General features: G+C 39.3%; 1 protein-coding gene across 2 annotated transcripts; it reads left to right on the top strand.

The window, feature by feature from the left end:
• Positions 1 to 3,267: 3,267 nt before the first annotated feature.
• Positions 3,268 to 10,063, top strand: snx10b (sorting nexin 10b). 2 transcript variants are annotated; one of them, XM_057834559.1, is made up of 6 exons: positions 3,268 to 3,449; positions 3,610 to 3,721; positions 3,795 to 3,895; positions 3,989 to 4,090; positions 5,616 to 5,825; positions 8,502 to 10,063. In XM_057834559.1, the coding sequence occupies exons 2-6, from the start codon at positions 3,629 to 3,631 to the stop codon at positions 8,584 to 8,586; spliced, it is 591 nt and encodes a 196-aa protein (XP_057690542.1). In that variant the 5' UTR covers positions 3,268 to 3,449; positions 3,610 to 3,628; the 3' UTR covers positions 8,587 to 10,063. The 2 variants fall into 2 exon arrangements, with proteins under 2 accessions (XP_057690542.1, XP_057690541.1); XM_057834558.1 differs by having other exon boundaries at positions 3,579 to 3,721.
• The last annotated feature ends 4,421 nt before the right edge of the window (positions 10,064 to 14,484 follow it).

Raw genomic sequence — 14,484 nt, 5'->3', positions numbered from 1 at the left:
TAATGTTTGCATAGTCTCAAAAGGGTTCAATGTAGCACTTTAGATGAAAAGCGGGATGTCATCAGTCTTTATTCCTCACGTGCAAGTGACATGCACGCTCAACTTTACCTTAAACATCATAAGAAAACACCTACTCTACTACTGATCTGTTACTGTGCCTGTGTGTATAGACAGTAGATCTGTAATGTGGCAGCGAATAAAAAAAGAACGTTTGTGTGACCTTTAGTCTGGCCCATGTGTATTCTTTTCCCTCACGCGCGCCCAACCGCAACAATCTCCAAGTCATGCAGCAGTAAATGTGAGCATTTTGATAACAACAAGGATATTACACAAGGTACAAAGTAGGCCTACTGGAGGAGATATGGCTGTTCAGATTATTATTGGGATTTTCGGTTAGTAGTTTGGTTTACAGACAGCTGACTCATTTGGGGGGAAATTTGGGATTCATTTTTCAGCCTAATATACATTGTGAACAGTCGCTCAAAAAAATATTTCCTATCCTGTTCTCATAATTATCCTTATTAATATTTGTTTATATTCAACAAGCTCACAGATTGTAAAATGGTAAAAGATGCGTAAAATGGTAAAAGATGCAAGCAACTCGCCACCACTCATTTATGCAGCTGAAAACATCAAATAGTTGTCTTGCAGTCATCCTTTCTGACTTGAAAACTACAGTCCCTGAAAAGTCTTGTCGCTTATCCATTTTGTAGAACCAATTGCTTATAACCTGACTTTTAATTATTCAATTAGTTTCAGAAGTGGCTCATATAAAAGCTAAGACCCTCCCAAATGATGTTGAATGTACAAAAATAAATTTGTTTCACTGAAAAAAGATTTGCCACTTAATAAAGACATAAAGGTCAAATTTTGGCAAGACAAAAGTTTTGACGCCTACAAAAAGTAGTGAAAATTGAACAAAAAAATGTACATCAAACACAAAAATATGTTACATAACATAAGCGAATTAAGTAGTGGTGCAGTGAGATCCAAATTTAATATTTTGTATGACTTCCATGGGCTTGAAGGACTGCATCCATGCGGTTCGGCAAGGATTCATACAATTTATTGATGAAGTCATCAGGAACATCAAAGACAGCAGGCTTGCATGCTTCCCAGAGTTCATCAACATTCTTGGGTTTCGTCTTCCATGCTTCCTATTTCATCCTACCCCAGACATGCTCAATGATGTTCATGTCTGGTGATTGGGCTGGCCAGTCCTGGAGTATCTTGGTTGAAGTATGCGATGGAGCACCATCCTGCTGCAGAATTTGTCCTTTTTTATTGTTAGGAACTTAAGACGCAGCTAGGATTTGTTGATATTTCAGACTATTTATGTTGCCTTCCACCCTGCAGATCTCTCGCACACCCCCATACTGAATGTAACCCCAGACCATGATTTTGCCACCACCAAACTTCACTGTTTTCTGAGTGAATCTCGGATCCAAGCGGGCTCCAGTAGGTCTCCTACAATATTTTCGGCGGCTGTGGTGTAATTCAATGGAAGATTCATCTGAAAAATCCACCTTTTGCCACGAAACAGTGAAGTTAGGTGAAACAAATATATTTCTGTACATTCAACATCATTTGCGAGGGTCTTAGCTTTCATATGAGCCATTTCTGAAACCAACTGAATAATTAAAAGTCAGGTCATTAGCAATTGTTTCTACAAAATGGATAAGCAACAAGACTTTTGTCAGGGACTGTAGTAGCATAATTACTTTTTTTCTTTTTTTTGTCAGATGATGTGATGCTGCAACAATAAAGGTATTTGATCAAATGAAAACCATTTGGCAAATGTTAACCTTCAACTTATTGAAGAGTAAGGGCAATTGAAACCAATTTAAGTCAGGTGTGTGCCCAATCCCTGATGAAACAGTCAAGGCAAAGATAGCCGGAGTCGACTTTCTCTTTTTACACGTTTTCTGATTCTCTTAAATTAAAATAAGATGATGACACACAGTTCACAGCAACTTAAAAAAGAATTATGAAGAAAACTTGGAATAAAGTATCAAAAGACAGCAAAAGGACTGGAAATAATCATTTTCAAAAGACCACTTGTAAACAAGCCCAGGCCTCGACCCATGCCTATCATTGATGGACTCAAGAGAAAAAGGCTCCTTCTCCGGGGGACAGCTCTGATCGCGAAACAGGGCAGATTTTATATTTTTCCTATGCAAATGAGCTTGTTCATCCCACTGTTTTCTACTCGTGTATGGCAATTTTAAAATATCAACTTTTTTGCCAGGGCTGTTGTGTGTGTAATGTTTGGTGACAGTGTTGTTTTCTTTAATTATGACGATAATGAAAATATTTCATCGACGAACAAATTTTTCATGATGATGATGAGGCAATAACGAGCTAAAAATGTGTCTTGGGAGACTACAAGATAACAAGACGAATGCCAGATTTCGTCTGACGTGATGAAAACGAGACGAAAATGCGCCATAGTTTCTGTCACATGTTCACAATGCGTGGCAATTTATGTGTAGCTAGCCTGCATCTTATCAGTGTTGGGTTGTGTCACTCATGTGATGTGATGTGCCCCACCCCACCCACTCACCAGTGTTCTCTCCAGGCTTTAGGCTCTCTTGTTTTGAAACACACGGTAAGATTGGTTTTATTGTCTTGGCAAGCGAGAATATGCAATGTTGCTTTAGCTTTTAAAAGTCTGTGCTGAGTGATTATCACACACTAAATGTAACTAGTAGCGTTATCATAGCATTCCTGTTAGGATTAGGCTAGTGCTAACGTCGAAACTCTCGGACAAAATTTTTACATATGGGCATCCAGCGGTGTTAATTAAATTAAAATAATGTACTGTTTTCCTACCGAGTGCATTATCACCAAGTTGGCGTTGTCCTTGTAGACGCTACATGTCACGCTACATATGTTAATTTGAAATTGTTGGAGACCTTTGTGTGTTTTTGGACTAAAACAGTTTGAGAAAACGTCAACGGAATTAGGCTGAGTTTCCGTCAACAAAAACTAAAACACATTTTGAAATGACTAAAATATGACTAGGACTAATAAGTATTATTGTCCAAAAGACTAAGACGAAAATTAAAAGGGCTGTCAAAAACAACACTTTTTGGTGAGTTTTCAAGCATGTTTAGGCCCTTAAAACATTGTTTTCACATCAAATAATACGGACAGTGGTCACTGCTCAAAAACTAGGTATTTGTATTCATGTGATATTGTGAATGAATGTGTTTGTACCTTGTTGTGCAAAAGCACCACTGGAGGGGCAAATACAGTAGGTGGGGCCTGTAGAGGTCTTGTGACTAAACACTGTTTTGAAACCTTTGCTCCTTTTTTAAGAGTCAAACTGAAAACAAAAGCCTCCAGCTCACTGAGAATTGCTGCACTATCGCACATTCCTCTGAAAAACAAACACATTGCAGCATTTCAATCTGCGAGAGACAAAACTGACATTCTCATGAAATCAGGTAGGCCTGACAACTCAATCTTGACCTTTAACTCTGTCCACAAGATGTTTGCCTTTTTGGACCAGTGCAATACAAATATTTTATGGATTTTCCAAGCGTGTCATGTAACTTCCTCTTATCTGCTGACAGTAAAAAAGCTTCCTGTTTTCCTCTGGGCCAGTTTGTAGCTTCAGTCCTCCATGCAGCAGGTCATCAGCGTGTGGGTTCGAGATCCACGCATCCAAAAGAATGACTTTTGGCATGCTTATATGGACTATGAAGTTTGTTTGCATGTAAGTAAAAGAGCATTTTCCAACTGACAAATCTTTCTGATGACAAGATTTCTGACTTGTGGACATCTTTCAGACGAACAGCGTGTTCTTCACTAAGAAGATCTCAAGAGTGCGAAGGAGGTTCAGTGAGTTTGTGTGGCTTCGACAAAGGCTTCAAGCAAACTCCATGCTGATGTGAGCGCAAAACATTCGACACTGTCAGAGGGCTTCATTCGTTAGCTGCGCTCAGTCCCTTCAGGGTTTGGCCTTTGAATCTGTCATTTGCAGGGCGCAAGTGCCCCAGCTTCCCCCGAAGAACCCCTTTTTCAGCTTGAACAACGCACAACAGATCTCTGACCGCATGGCGGGCCTCCAGAGCTTCTTGGAACAGTAAGAATATCTACTTAAATTTGTTATAGCCATGAAATGTTTTTCAACTTAACCCTTCACTACGCTAGACGGCCAATCCATTTTGACTGGAAGAGGCTTGCAGCAACTAATCGATTAGATGTCTAACACTGTCACTGGCACTGAAACAAGAGTACTCACAATTAGTCCTCCCAGTTTAAATTAATTGGTCGTCTATTGTTAATGGAAGGCAATGAGTTCAATACTCTGAAATTACAAAAAGTAAAAAAAAAAAAAAATCAAGTTTAGTGTCATTGAGGGGCCACAATCAGAGTGCATTTCTGGTTTTATTTTAATCAATTTTATTTTGTTTTAATTACCGTAATTTTTGGACTATAAGCCGCTATGTTTTTCCTCTCATTTTGAATCCTGCGGCTCATAGTTTAGTGCGGCTTATTTGTTGATTAATTTGGGTTAATAGGCAACACTTTATATGACAGCGGCGTCATAAGACCGTAATAATTATGACATGGCACCATCATGGGCATTAATGAATGCTTATGACAGATGTCATTAAGTGTCGTCCGGCAAATAATGTCACTAACATCAAATTCTCTCACATTTGAATGGATGTAAAAGATCTGAGCTGGACATAAATGGAGTTAGTGACACAATTTGCCGGAAGACACTTAATGGCATCTGTCATAAGCATTCAGTAATGCTAATGGCAGTGTCATGTAATAATTATGATGGTCTAATGGCGCCACTGTGAACTAAAGTGATCCCAAATACCATAACTAGCCCTTAATGAAACAACTGGAACAGTAACTGAAGAAATAATTAGCACCAAACATTAATTTTGATTGGTATTTACAGCTGTAGTGCTGCAATGCATGCTAGGAGGCATGTTGGACAACAACAGTGTTGACAGCAGGTGGCAGCAGAGGTTGACTGTCTCCCCCAAGGAAGCAGTGATGGCCAAATGAAGCTTCTTGAAATAATGAAGCTTTGCAGCAATTGGTTCCAAGCTTCATGGTGGTCTTATGAGGCCGCTGTCATATAGTGTTACCGTTGTTGTTGTAAATATCTCATAATACAGTGAGGACAGCTGCGGTTTATAGTCCAGTGTAGATTATCGATGAGCAAATGCCGTTTTTGTGGAAAATTTGGTGGGTGCCGGCTTATAGTTAGATACGCCTCATAGTCGGAAAATTACGGTAACATTTTATGAATTTTATACATTTATTTATTGATGAAAAATATTTTTGAAAATAACGTTAAAAAAAAAAAAATCTAATTTATATTATGGCTTCATCATATGTGGACATGACATTATGGGTCATGTAGACCACACATGAATACCAAATATATGATGTCCACATATGTGAATGTCAGGTCTTTATGAGGTTAGTTTTTTGCTTTTTGTTTTTTCATTTCCAAAAATGGTCACTTGCCCTGTAAAGATTTAAAGTAGTGATTTTTTTTCTAAAATTTGGTTTCAATTAACATAATGTAAAAATGACATTTTGATGAATTAATCCCTGAAATGTCCGATCCCATCATCTAGGATCCTCAAGAGCCCGCTGCTCCTGTCGGACAGCTGCCTGCACCTTTTCTTGCAGTCGCAGCTCAGCGTGGCCAAGATGGAGGCCTGCGCCGCGGGAAGAACGCGCTACTCTGTAGCTGAGGCGGTGCAGTGTTGCAGTGTCAGGAGGTTTCTGTCCCTAGAGGACTTGCAGAAGGATGCAACCTTGTCCGGCAACTCTGACTCAGACATGTATGAAGTTACATTCAGTTTCATTTGCATCGTTTGTGCACAAAACCAACTCAAAATACATTTCACTTACTTTTGCACAGGGGTTGTCAACGTTTATCAGTCAAAGAGCCAAAAGTATTGGCACCCCAGCAATTCTGTCAGATAATGCACAATTTCTCCCAGAAAATGATTGCAATTACAAATGCTGTGGCAGTAATATATTCATTTATTTTTCTTGCAATGAAAAAACACAAAAGAGAATAATAAAAAAAAAAATCATTATCATTTTACACAAAACTCCAAGTAGGCCGGACAAAAATATTGGCACCCTCAGCCTAATACGTGGTAGCACAACCTTTAGAAAAAATAACAGCGAAAAACCACTTCCGGTATCCATCAATGAGTTTCTTACAATGCTCTGCTGGAATTTTAGACCATTCTTCTTTGGCCAATTGCTCCAGGTCTCTGAGATTTGAAGGGTGCCTTCTCCAAACTGCCATTTCAGCTCTCCTCGGTTGTTCTATGGGATTCAGGTCAAGTGTGTTTTGAGTCATTTTTCTGCTGGAAGACCCATGACCTCTGAGGGACACCCAGATTTTTCACACTCACACAGATTATGCTGCAAAATGTGTTGGCAGTCTTCAGAGTTCATAATGCCATGCACATGGTCAAGCAGTCCAGTGAGCAAAGCAACCCCAAAACATCCACCATTTTTGACTGTGGGGACTGTGTTCTTTTCTTTGAAGGCCTCATTTTTTCCCCTGTAAACTCTTATGTTGATGCCTTTTCCCAAAAAGCTCTACTTTTGTCTCATCTGACAAGAGAACGCTTTTGGCTTTCTCAGGTAAGTTTTGGCAAACTCCAGCCTGGCTTTTTTATGTCTCTGGGTCAGAAGTGGGGTTTTCCTTGGTATCCTACCATAGAGTCCCTTTTCATTCAGACGCCGACGGATAGTATGGGTTGACACTGTTGTACCCTCGGACTGCAGGACAGATTGAACTTGTTTGGATGTTAGTCGAGGTTCATTATCCACCATCCGCACAATCTTTCGTTGAAATCTCTCATCAATTTTTCTTTTCCGTCCACATCTAGGGAGGTTAGCCACAGTGCCATGGGCTTTACACTTATTGATGACACTGCGCACGGTAGACACAGGAACATTCAGTTCGTTGGAGATGGACTTGTAGCCTTGAGATTGCCCATACTTTCTCACAATTTTGCTTCTCAAGTTCTCAGACAGTACTTTGATCTTCTTTTGTTTCTCCATGCTCAATGTGGTACACACTTGCCTGGCACGGCCAGACTGTTCTCCCGTTTTTTTTTCAAACACTGTGAGAATAGTCTGGGACCCAGCCCATTAACGGCTTCTCGAGCAAGAACAAAATCAACCGTCCAATCAGATTCGTTTATTTGCGTGACGTGTTCTTAACGAGCAACGTCACTCTTCCGCGTCGGAAGTCGTCTCCACAACAACGCAGATGGCGAACAGGAGAGCCGAGAATATGTTCCAATCCACAGTAAAATCAGTTTTAAATGACCAAAAACACATCGACACAAGTCACTGACAACAGTCTGTCTCGCGCCAGCCATGTTGAATAAACTCCGCTCTCCTCGTATGTTTACTTCCGCGCGCAAGTCCTTCATCGCTTAACTAACGTCACGCCCACCCGTCGCTGATTGGTCCACTCCGCTCTGTTTGCTGTGGCTTGCTCCGCCCTGGAAATTTTATCTGCTGAATGGTGGCCAGACTCAAAAGCTGGAACAGCGGTGAGTCTGGTGTACCATGCTAGGTACACACAAGGGCACAGGATAGAGGTTGAGTCAACTTTAATCCATTTTAACTGCCTGTAAGTCTGATTTTGTTATTGCCACCACCTGTTATATGCCAAAGGTAAGAAACCGGTGCTGTTAATTACACAAATTAGAGACGTATGACATATGATTTTTCAAAGGGTGCCAATACTGTTGTCCTGCCCATTTTTGGAGTTTTGTGTAAAATGATATACATATTTTTTTCCCCCCATTCTCTTTTGTGTTTTTTAATTGAAAGCAAAATAAATGAAGATATTACCACAGAAGCATTTGTAATTGCAATCATTTTCTGGGAGAAATTGAGCATTATCTGACAGAATTGCCTGGGGTGCCAATACTTTTGGCCAGCATTGTGTATGCGCATACTGATATTTCAAATGATTGTGTCAGCTGGACAGCATATATTTACATAAATATATTCTGTGATGCATATTTGTCGTAAAACCAGAAATACACTGATTATGGCCCCTAATAACACTGAAGTAGATTTATGCTGTACTGTATATTTTCCAGTGCCAGTTACTTGGAAGGCGTACCCACAATTCTTTGCACCTGTGAATGGCACAAAAACTTGTTGTGAGTACACCTTCCAGGTTGCAACCGTGACTTTACATAGTTGGTGATTTCACGAGCAGTGTGAGTGTTCTGTTAACAAACAAAAGAGTCAGACTGACTTGACCTGCCTACTAAAAGAAAGTTAAACCTGTTTGTTAGGTCTCGCAAGCATCAGAAAAAATTCTAATCAAATATTTATTTAATGTAAAGCTGAGCCACATCAGAGGGTTCAAAGAGCCGCATGCAGCTCTGAGGCCGGGGTTGCTGGCCCCTGCTTTTGCATTATCAATGATACACAATTAAATGAGATGTTTACTGTTTGTTTTTCAGCTTCGAGTGCATAAGCAAGGCATCATCTGATCACATGCGGACCGAGCAGGAGCCAAGTGTCTGTTGTTCCTCTGATTCTCTATGATGTCATGATCCTTAAAGTGTATCTCTGGGAGTGAACTGTTACCGCGTGTACTTTTTACTCTTTTCATTGTGACATACGTGTGTAACGCATGTAAAGTAAGAGGTAATCGCTCTGGGAAACAAAATATTTATTTTAGGTCTCGCAGCTGTTTTTTTGTGTGTTAATCCAAAACGGATCCCAGTTATTTCTCTAACATGTCAAGTTTATTTGAACTATAGATGTCCATGTTCTTTAAAAATATGAAAAACCACTATACATATGTATGTTTTTTTGTTTTTTTTTTAGTTAAAAAGAAAAGAAAAAAAAGATAGGCTATGTCTAGTTCTGGACATAAGTAGTGTAGAATTAAACTTCACTTGCTAGGGGGAAAAAACTGACCTTAATTATTATATTAGCATGGCAAGTTTAGTGCTAATCAGTTTAAAAATCTTAACTCAACGGATTTTATTTCCCAAATTGTTGCCCAGTGCATCTATTCAATATGTTGTTTACATGTAAAGTATGCTAATAGAGCCAGAAGGTGGCAGTATTGTAACATCCTTCTATTTCTTGCAAGTGCAGCAACAACTGTAGCATGTTATCTATATTTAGTTAATAATAAACAAATGTATCCCATATCACAGTCATTCAGTGGGCTGACTTCCAGATATGGAAACGCACGTCTCACAGTGACTGCTTTTATTAACTTATTCACTGCAGTGTACAGTGATTGACATCAAATCAATTTGAATTGATAAGGCTTGCAATGAATGATGATTGTCGGCCCTCCTTGTCAAAATGGATTTGATGTTTATTGCCATCAATGGCAAGTTCATAAGCAGTGACAAGCTTGTCATGTATGGAGCAGACATGGCTGCTACTGCTATGTCAGGTTGGAGGTATTGTATTTGAATAAGGCTGAACTCTATGCATAATGATTCTACATGTGAAGAAAGTACTACTACAGTGAGCAGCAGCATGCTAATGCAGAGGTAATGAACACTAAACAGCTAGGATGAGGCTTATGTGACGTATCTCTAGAGCTAATGAGGTGAACTCATTACCCATTCAGAGCAGGCACAGACACAAAGAGTGTTGCGAGGAATTAGTAGGAGGGGGTCGGCGCCTAGTTAGAACACGCTGGGGTGTGACGAGCTCCTCTGTCGTTCTGTCAAAATCCCATGTTTCAGGTTTTTCTGGGTTTGCATAGATCACGGGTGTCAAACTCAAGTCCGTGGGCCAGATCTGGCCTGGCATATCATTTTGTTTAGCCCACAAATGCAAATCATGAAGCTCGGCCTCATACTCCGTGCCAAAAATACATAACTGCAGATTTTCATCTGTTTTAAAAACATTGAGATATTTCAAATATCTATTTCACCAATCCCGATTCTAAAAATACAGGGTGATTGAAAAGGACCACCCAATTTCAAAAATATTTTATAATTTATTCAAATGTCGTAATCTTGTTCTCAATTTTTTTGTGTGTGTCCCTTGATGTATGGCAGAAAACACAGACAAGGATGAAAAAGCAGTTTCTGCTCTTGCACACCTCTTTAAAATAAACTGCTGTATTTTAAGCCAAAAAATCTGTTGTGTTTGATAGAACAATATCTCTACGTATATGCTGCCATAGCAGTTTCATGGCGCATTAAGCTCGCAAACTATTTTTAATTTGTCCGTTTTACCCTGTAGACCCCGTTTACAGACACCGCGCAACCGCTTTTATTTCAACCCAGCCATAAAAAGAAGGTCATTATATTATTCGATTTTCTGTTATTTATAGCTAAGGATCAATCATTGATGTCTAATATTTAATTTTTTTTAAAAAAGGACTTAAAAAATTTATTCACCCGCATGTTTTAAACTTTTAAACAAATTACGTCACAATGAAAAAAATAGTGTCTGTTAATAAGTCACGGATATCTACCTCATAACTATCGCTTGATTGTATTTTATACTGTCGCATTTCCTCCAATATTTTAGATGATAATCGATCCAAACAACAACAACAAAAATAACGTTTAAAAGGGTTAATATTTGAAAAAGAAAATCTCGACCACTTCTTGATGTCTGCGATTTCTGCATCGCGACCATGGTTTAATTATCGTGTTTCACCCATAAAATCCCTAAGTCAGAGGTGATACATGCTACACGGAGTTTTTGAATCGAAATAATGTAAGTACACGATAATATCTTGTTAAAATCATGGTGTCTTTAATTATTCTCTCTCATGCTTTCACCGAATGTAGGGGTTTAAAAAAAAAAATTTTTTTTTATTTATTTATTTTTTTTAAATGCCCTCCTCTTCAAAATGTTTCTTCCCTCAGAAAAAAAAAGATTTTAAGCTTTCCAATGATGTATAACACATGCATATAGGACAATTTTGAAATCTGACCAAATTGGGGGTCTTAGAGCAGGATTTCAAGTCACCTGAGTGTTTTCCGCCGTATGGCAATTAAATCCATGTTCTCATTTCTTTCCAGATCTGTTCATTTGTTCGCGATTTCGGAGCCCTACAAAAATTACTTTTTCAGGTTATGGGTAAACATTTCAACTTGCAATACCCTTGGGTCCCTGGAAGTTGAAGGGCGACCGCTTCTTTGGGTATCAACCACAGATTCTATGAGTTTTCATGACAAGTCCTGATTGTCTTAGCCTCAACTTAAGCATGTCTTCTTGTAATGGTTCTCTCCACCATCTTTGCACTTGAACAAAGAATCTCGAAACTACATCCAGCTGCTTCTGTAGGGCTCTGAAATCTCAAACAAAATTAACAGATCTGGAAAAAAAATCGTGAACATGGATTTAATTGCCATACAACAGGGAACATACTCAAAGAAATTGACAAAAATATGACAACATTTGAATAAATCATAACTGTTATGAAATCGGGAGTTACTGTTCAATCACTCTTTGGATTAGTTGTTATGAAAAGGTTTTGCTGGCTTTTAATATTGAAACCTTCTCCCATTCAATTTGTTGGGTATATACAAATAATATTAGACAATTATATATTTAAATCATACACCTACGATCATAGCTGCGATTTGATTGCTGCCAGTCCTTCCCTATCCAACTGGATTGGACATCTATTATCGTAAATGGCAGACAAGGAAGTAATAGCCCTCAGAGGCAAACCGTGACTATGATGGAGCCCGAGCCAAAAATGAGTTTGACACACCTGGCATTAATTATATACAGTGGTATGAAAAAGCATCTGAACCTTTTGGAATTTCTCACATTTCTGCATCACCATCAAATGTGATCTGATCTTTGTCAAAACCACACAGATGAAAATGCAGTGTCTGCTTTATCTAAAACCACCCAAACATTTATAAGTTTTCATATTTTAATGAGGATAGCATGCAAACAATGAAAGAAGAGGGAGAAAAAAATAAGTTAACCTTCTGCCTAAGGAGAATAAAAGAGCAATTGAAACCATTTTTTACCAAACAATTTAAGTCAGGTGTGTGCCCAACCACTGATGAGTGACTTAAAGCTGCCCTCCCCACTATAAAGCACACACCTGGTAAGAAATGTCTTGATGAGAAGCATTGTCTGATGTGCATCATGGCTCGGTCAAAAGAGCTGTCTAAATACCTGCGATCAAGGATTGTTGATTTGCATAAAGCTGGGAAAGGATACAAAACCATCTCTAAAAGTCTGGATGTTCGTCAATCGACAGTCAGAGAATTTGTCTACAAATGGGGAGAGTATGGCACTGTTGCTTCACTCCTAAGGAGAGGCCATCCACCAAAGATGACACTAAGAATTCAGCGCAGAATATTCAGAGAGGTAAAAAAGAACCCTAGGGAGTTTGCTAAAGGTTTACAGAAATCACTGGCACAGTCCAATATCTCTGTGCACACATTAACTATACTAATACGTAAAACTCTGGCCAAGAATGGTGCTCATGGGAGGACTCCATGGAGGAAGCCACTGCTGTCTAACAACAACATTGTTGCTCATTTAATGTTCGCAGAAAGGCACTTGGACACTCCACACAAGTTTTGGCAAAATCTTTTGTGGAGTGATGAAACCAAAGTTGAATTTTTGGGGAGTAATACACAACGTCGTGTGTGGATGAAAAATGGAACAGCTCACCAACATCAACACCTCATCCCCGCTGTGAAGCATGGTGGAGGCAGCATCATGATTTGAGGCTGTTTTGCTGCCTCAGGGCCTGGACAACTTACAATCATTAATGGAAGAATGAATTCAAAAGTTTATCAGGATGTTTTGCAGGAAAAGCTGAGGCCATCTGTCAAACAGTTGAAGCTAAAAAGAGGATGGATGCTGCAACAAGACAATGATCCAAAACACAGAAGTAAATCAACTTCAGAATGGTTTCAGAAGAACAAAATACACGTTCTGGAGTGGCCAAGTCAAAGTCCAGACTTGAACACCATTGAGATGCTGTGGCATGACCTAACTAAAGACAGCGATTCATGCAAGACATCCCAGGAATCTGACTGAACTACGGCAGTTTTGTAGAGAAGAATGGCCCAAGATTAGTCCTGATCAATGTGCCAGACTGATCTGCAGCTACAGAAAGCGTCTAGTTGAAGTTATTTCTGCCAGGGGGTGGCACAAAATATTAAATGTGATGGCTCACTTACTTATTTTCTGACTTCTGCGATTGTTTGCATACTATTCTCATTAAAATATAAAAACCTATTAATGTTTGGGTGGTTTTAGTTAAAGCAGAAACTGTTTATTCATCTGTGTGATTTTTACAAAGATCAGCTCACATTTGATAGTGATTTTATGCAGAAATGTGAGAAATTCCAAAAGTCCGATACTTTTCATACCACTGTATTTGTTTAGATAATACTGTACTGTACATATATTCAGTATTTGTTCAATGGCACCAACCATAAAGCAACATTTTACCAAGTTTGGCTTCAAATCATCATGTAATCAACTCATCGTTATCACATCATATGCAGTTCGCTGACCTGATTTCTGATCATGCATCACACATGCATTAGTTTTGGAATGAAAAGTAAAAAAAAAAAATCGTAGTAATGATAAAAAAAATTCCTGCCTTGTGATTAATTGGCAACCCATCCAAAGTGTAGAACGCCTATCACCTTAGCGCCTCATGACCCTCAAAAGCGGTATAGAAAACAAATGGCTGGATGGGGACGTTGTTATCCTTCTGATGGGAAACTCATGACTATAGATTCATAAAAAATGGGGTTGCTAATGCAAAAGGGTGGCCCATTTTTTTTCATCATATTGCACTTTGTGGCAAGCAATTAAAGATATAATGTTAGGTTTGGTTAAGTAAATCACACCAAGATTACTCTGCAGTCCACCGCATCGCTCAGCAACGGTCAATAAATCAGAACAGCATTAAGAGCTTGTTTCTTTACTTAAAGTCTGAGCGATTAAAATGTTGCCAATGTCAGTCTGACCTGTCCAGCGGCATCGACCACTTCCTTTAATGGCGTATGACTGCGGCCCCTCGGCTGTTAACCTTGAGCCGAGGTGGCCTAGCCCGCTGCCATGACAACACAGACACCTTTAAACCTAACACATCGATCTGCTAACAGCTCCTCGCTTCATCCTTTGTGACCCCCAAGGGGTCAAAGGGAATTTTTTTCAAAAAAATGGAGGCAAGGGGGTTGCAATGTTGCTGCTGGCCATCGGAGCACAACACAACTACTCAAACAGGATCTAAAAATTTCACATTTATCACTGTAGCCAATATGACTAATGCATGCCGTAATTAACACGCGCGTGGTTTGACAGCGAAGAAAAAACGAAGGCGAATAGAACCTTTGGGGGATGCCCATCTGCCTCCGAGAGATGCGACGGATCTCTCAGGCTGGCAGCTCAAATCTCAAGTCTGTGATTTCATGCTTGTCTCACTGTTATCACTGTCATAGGCGAGGCCAAAAAATCCGTTTT

This window comes from Corythoichthys intestinalis, chromosome 4, assembly GCF_030265065.1.
Source record: "Corythoichthys intestinalis isolate RoL2023-P3 chromosome 4, ASM3026506v1, whole genome shotgun sequence".
NCBI lineage: Eukaryota > Metazoa > Chordata > Actinopteri > Syngnathiformes > Syngnathidae > Corythoichthys > Corythoichthys intestinalis.
This window is presented reverse-complemented; position numbering and strand designations above follow the sequence as displayed.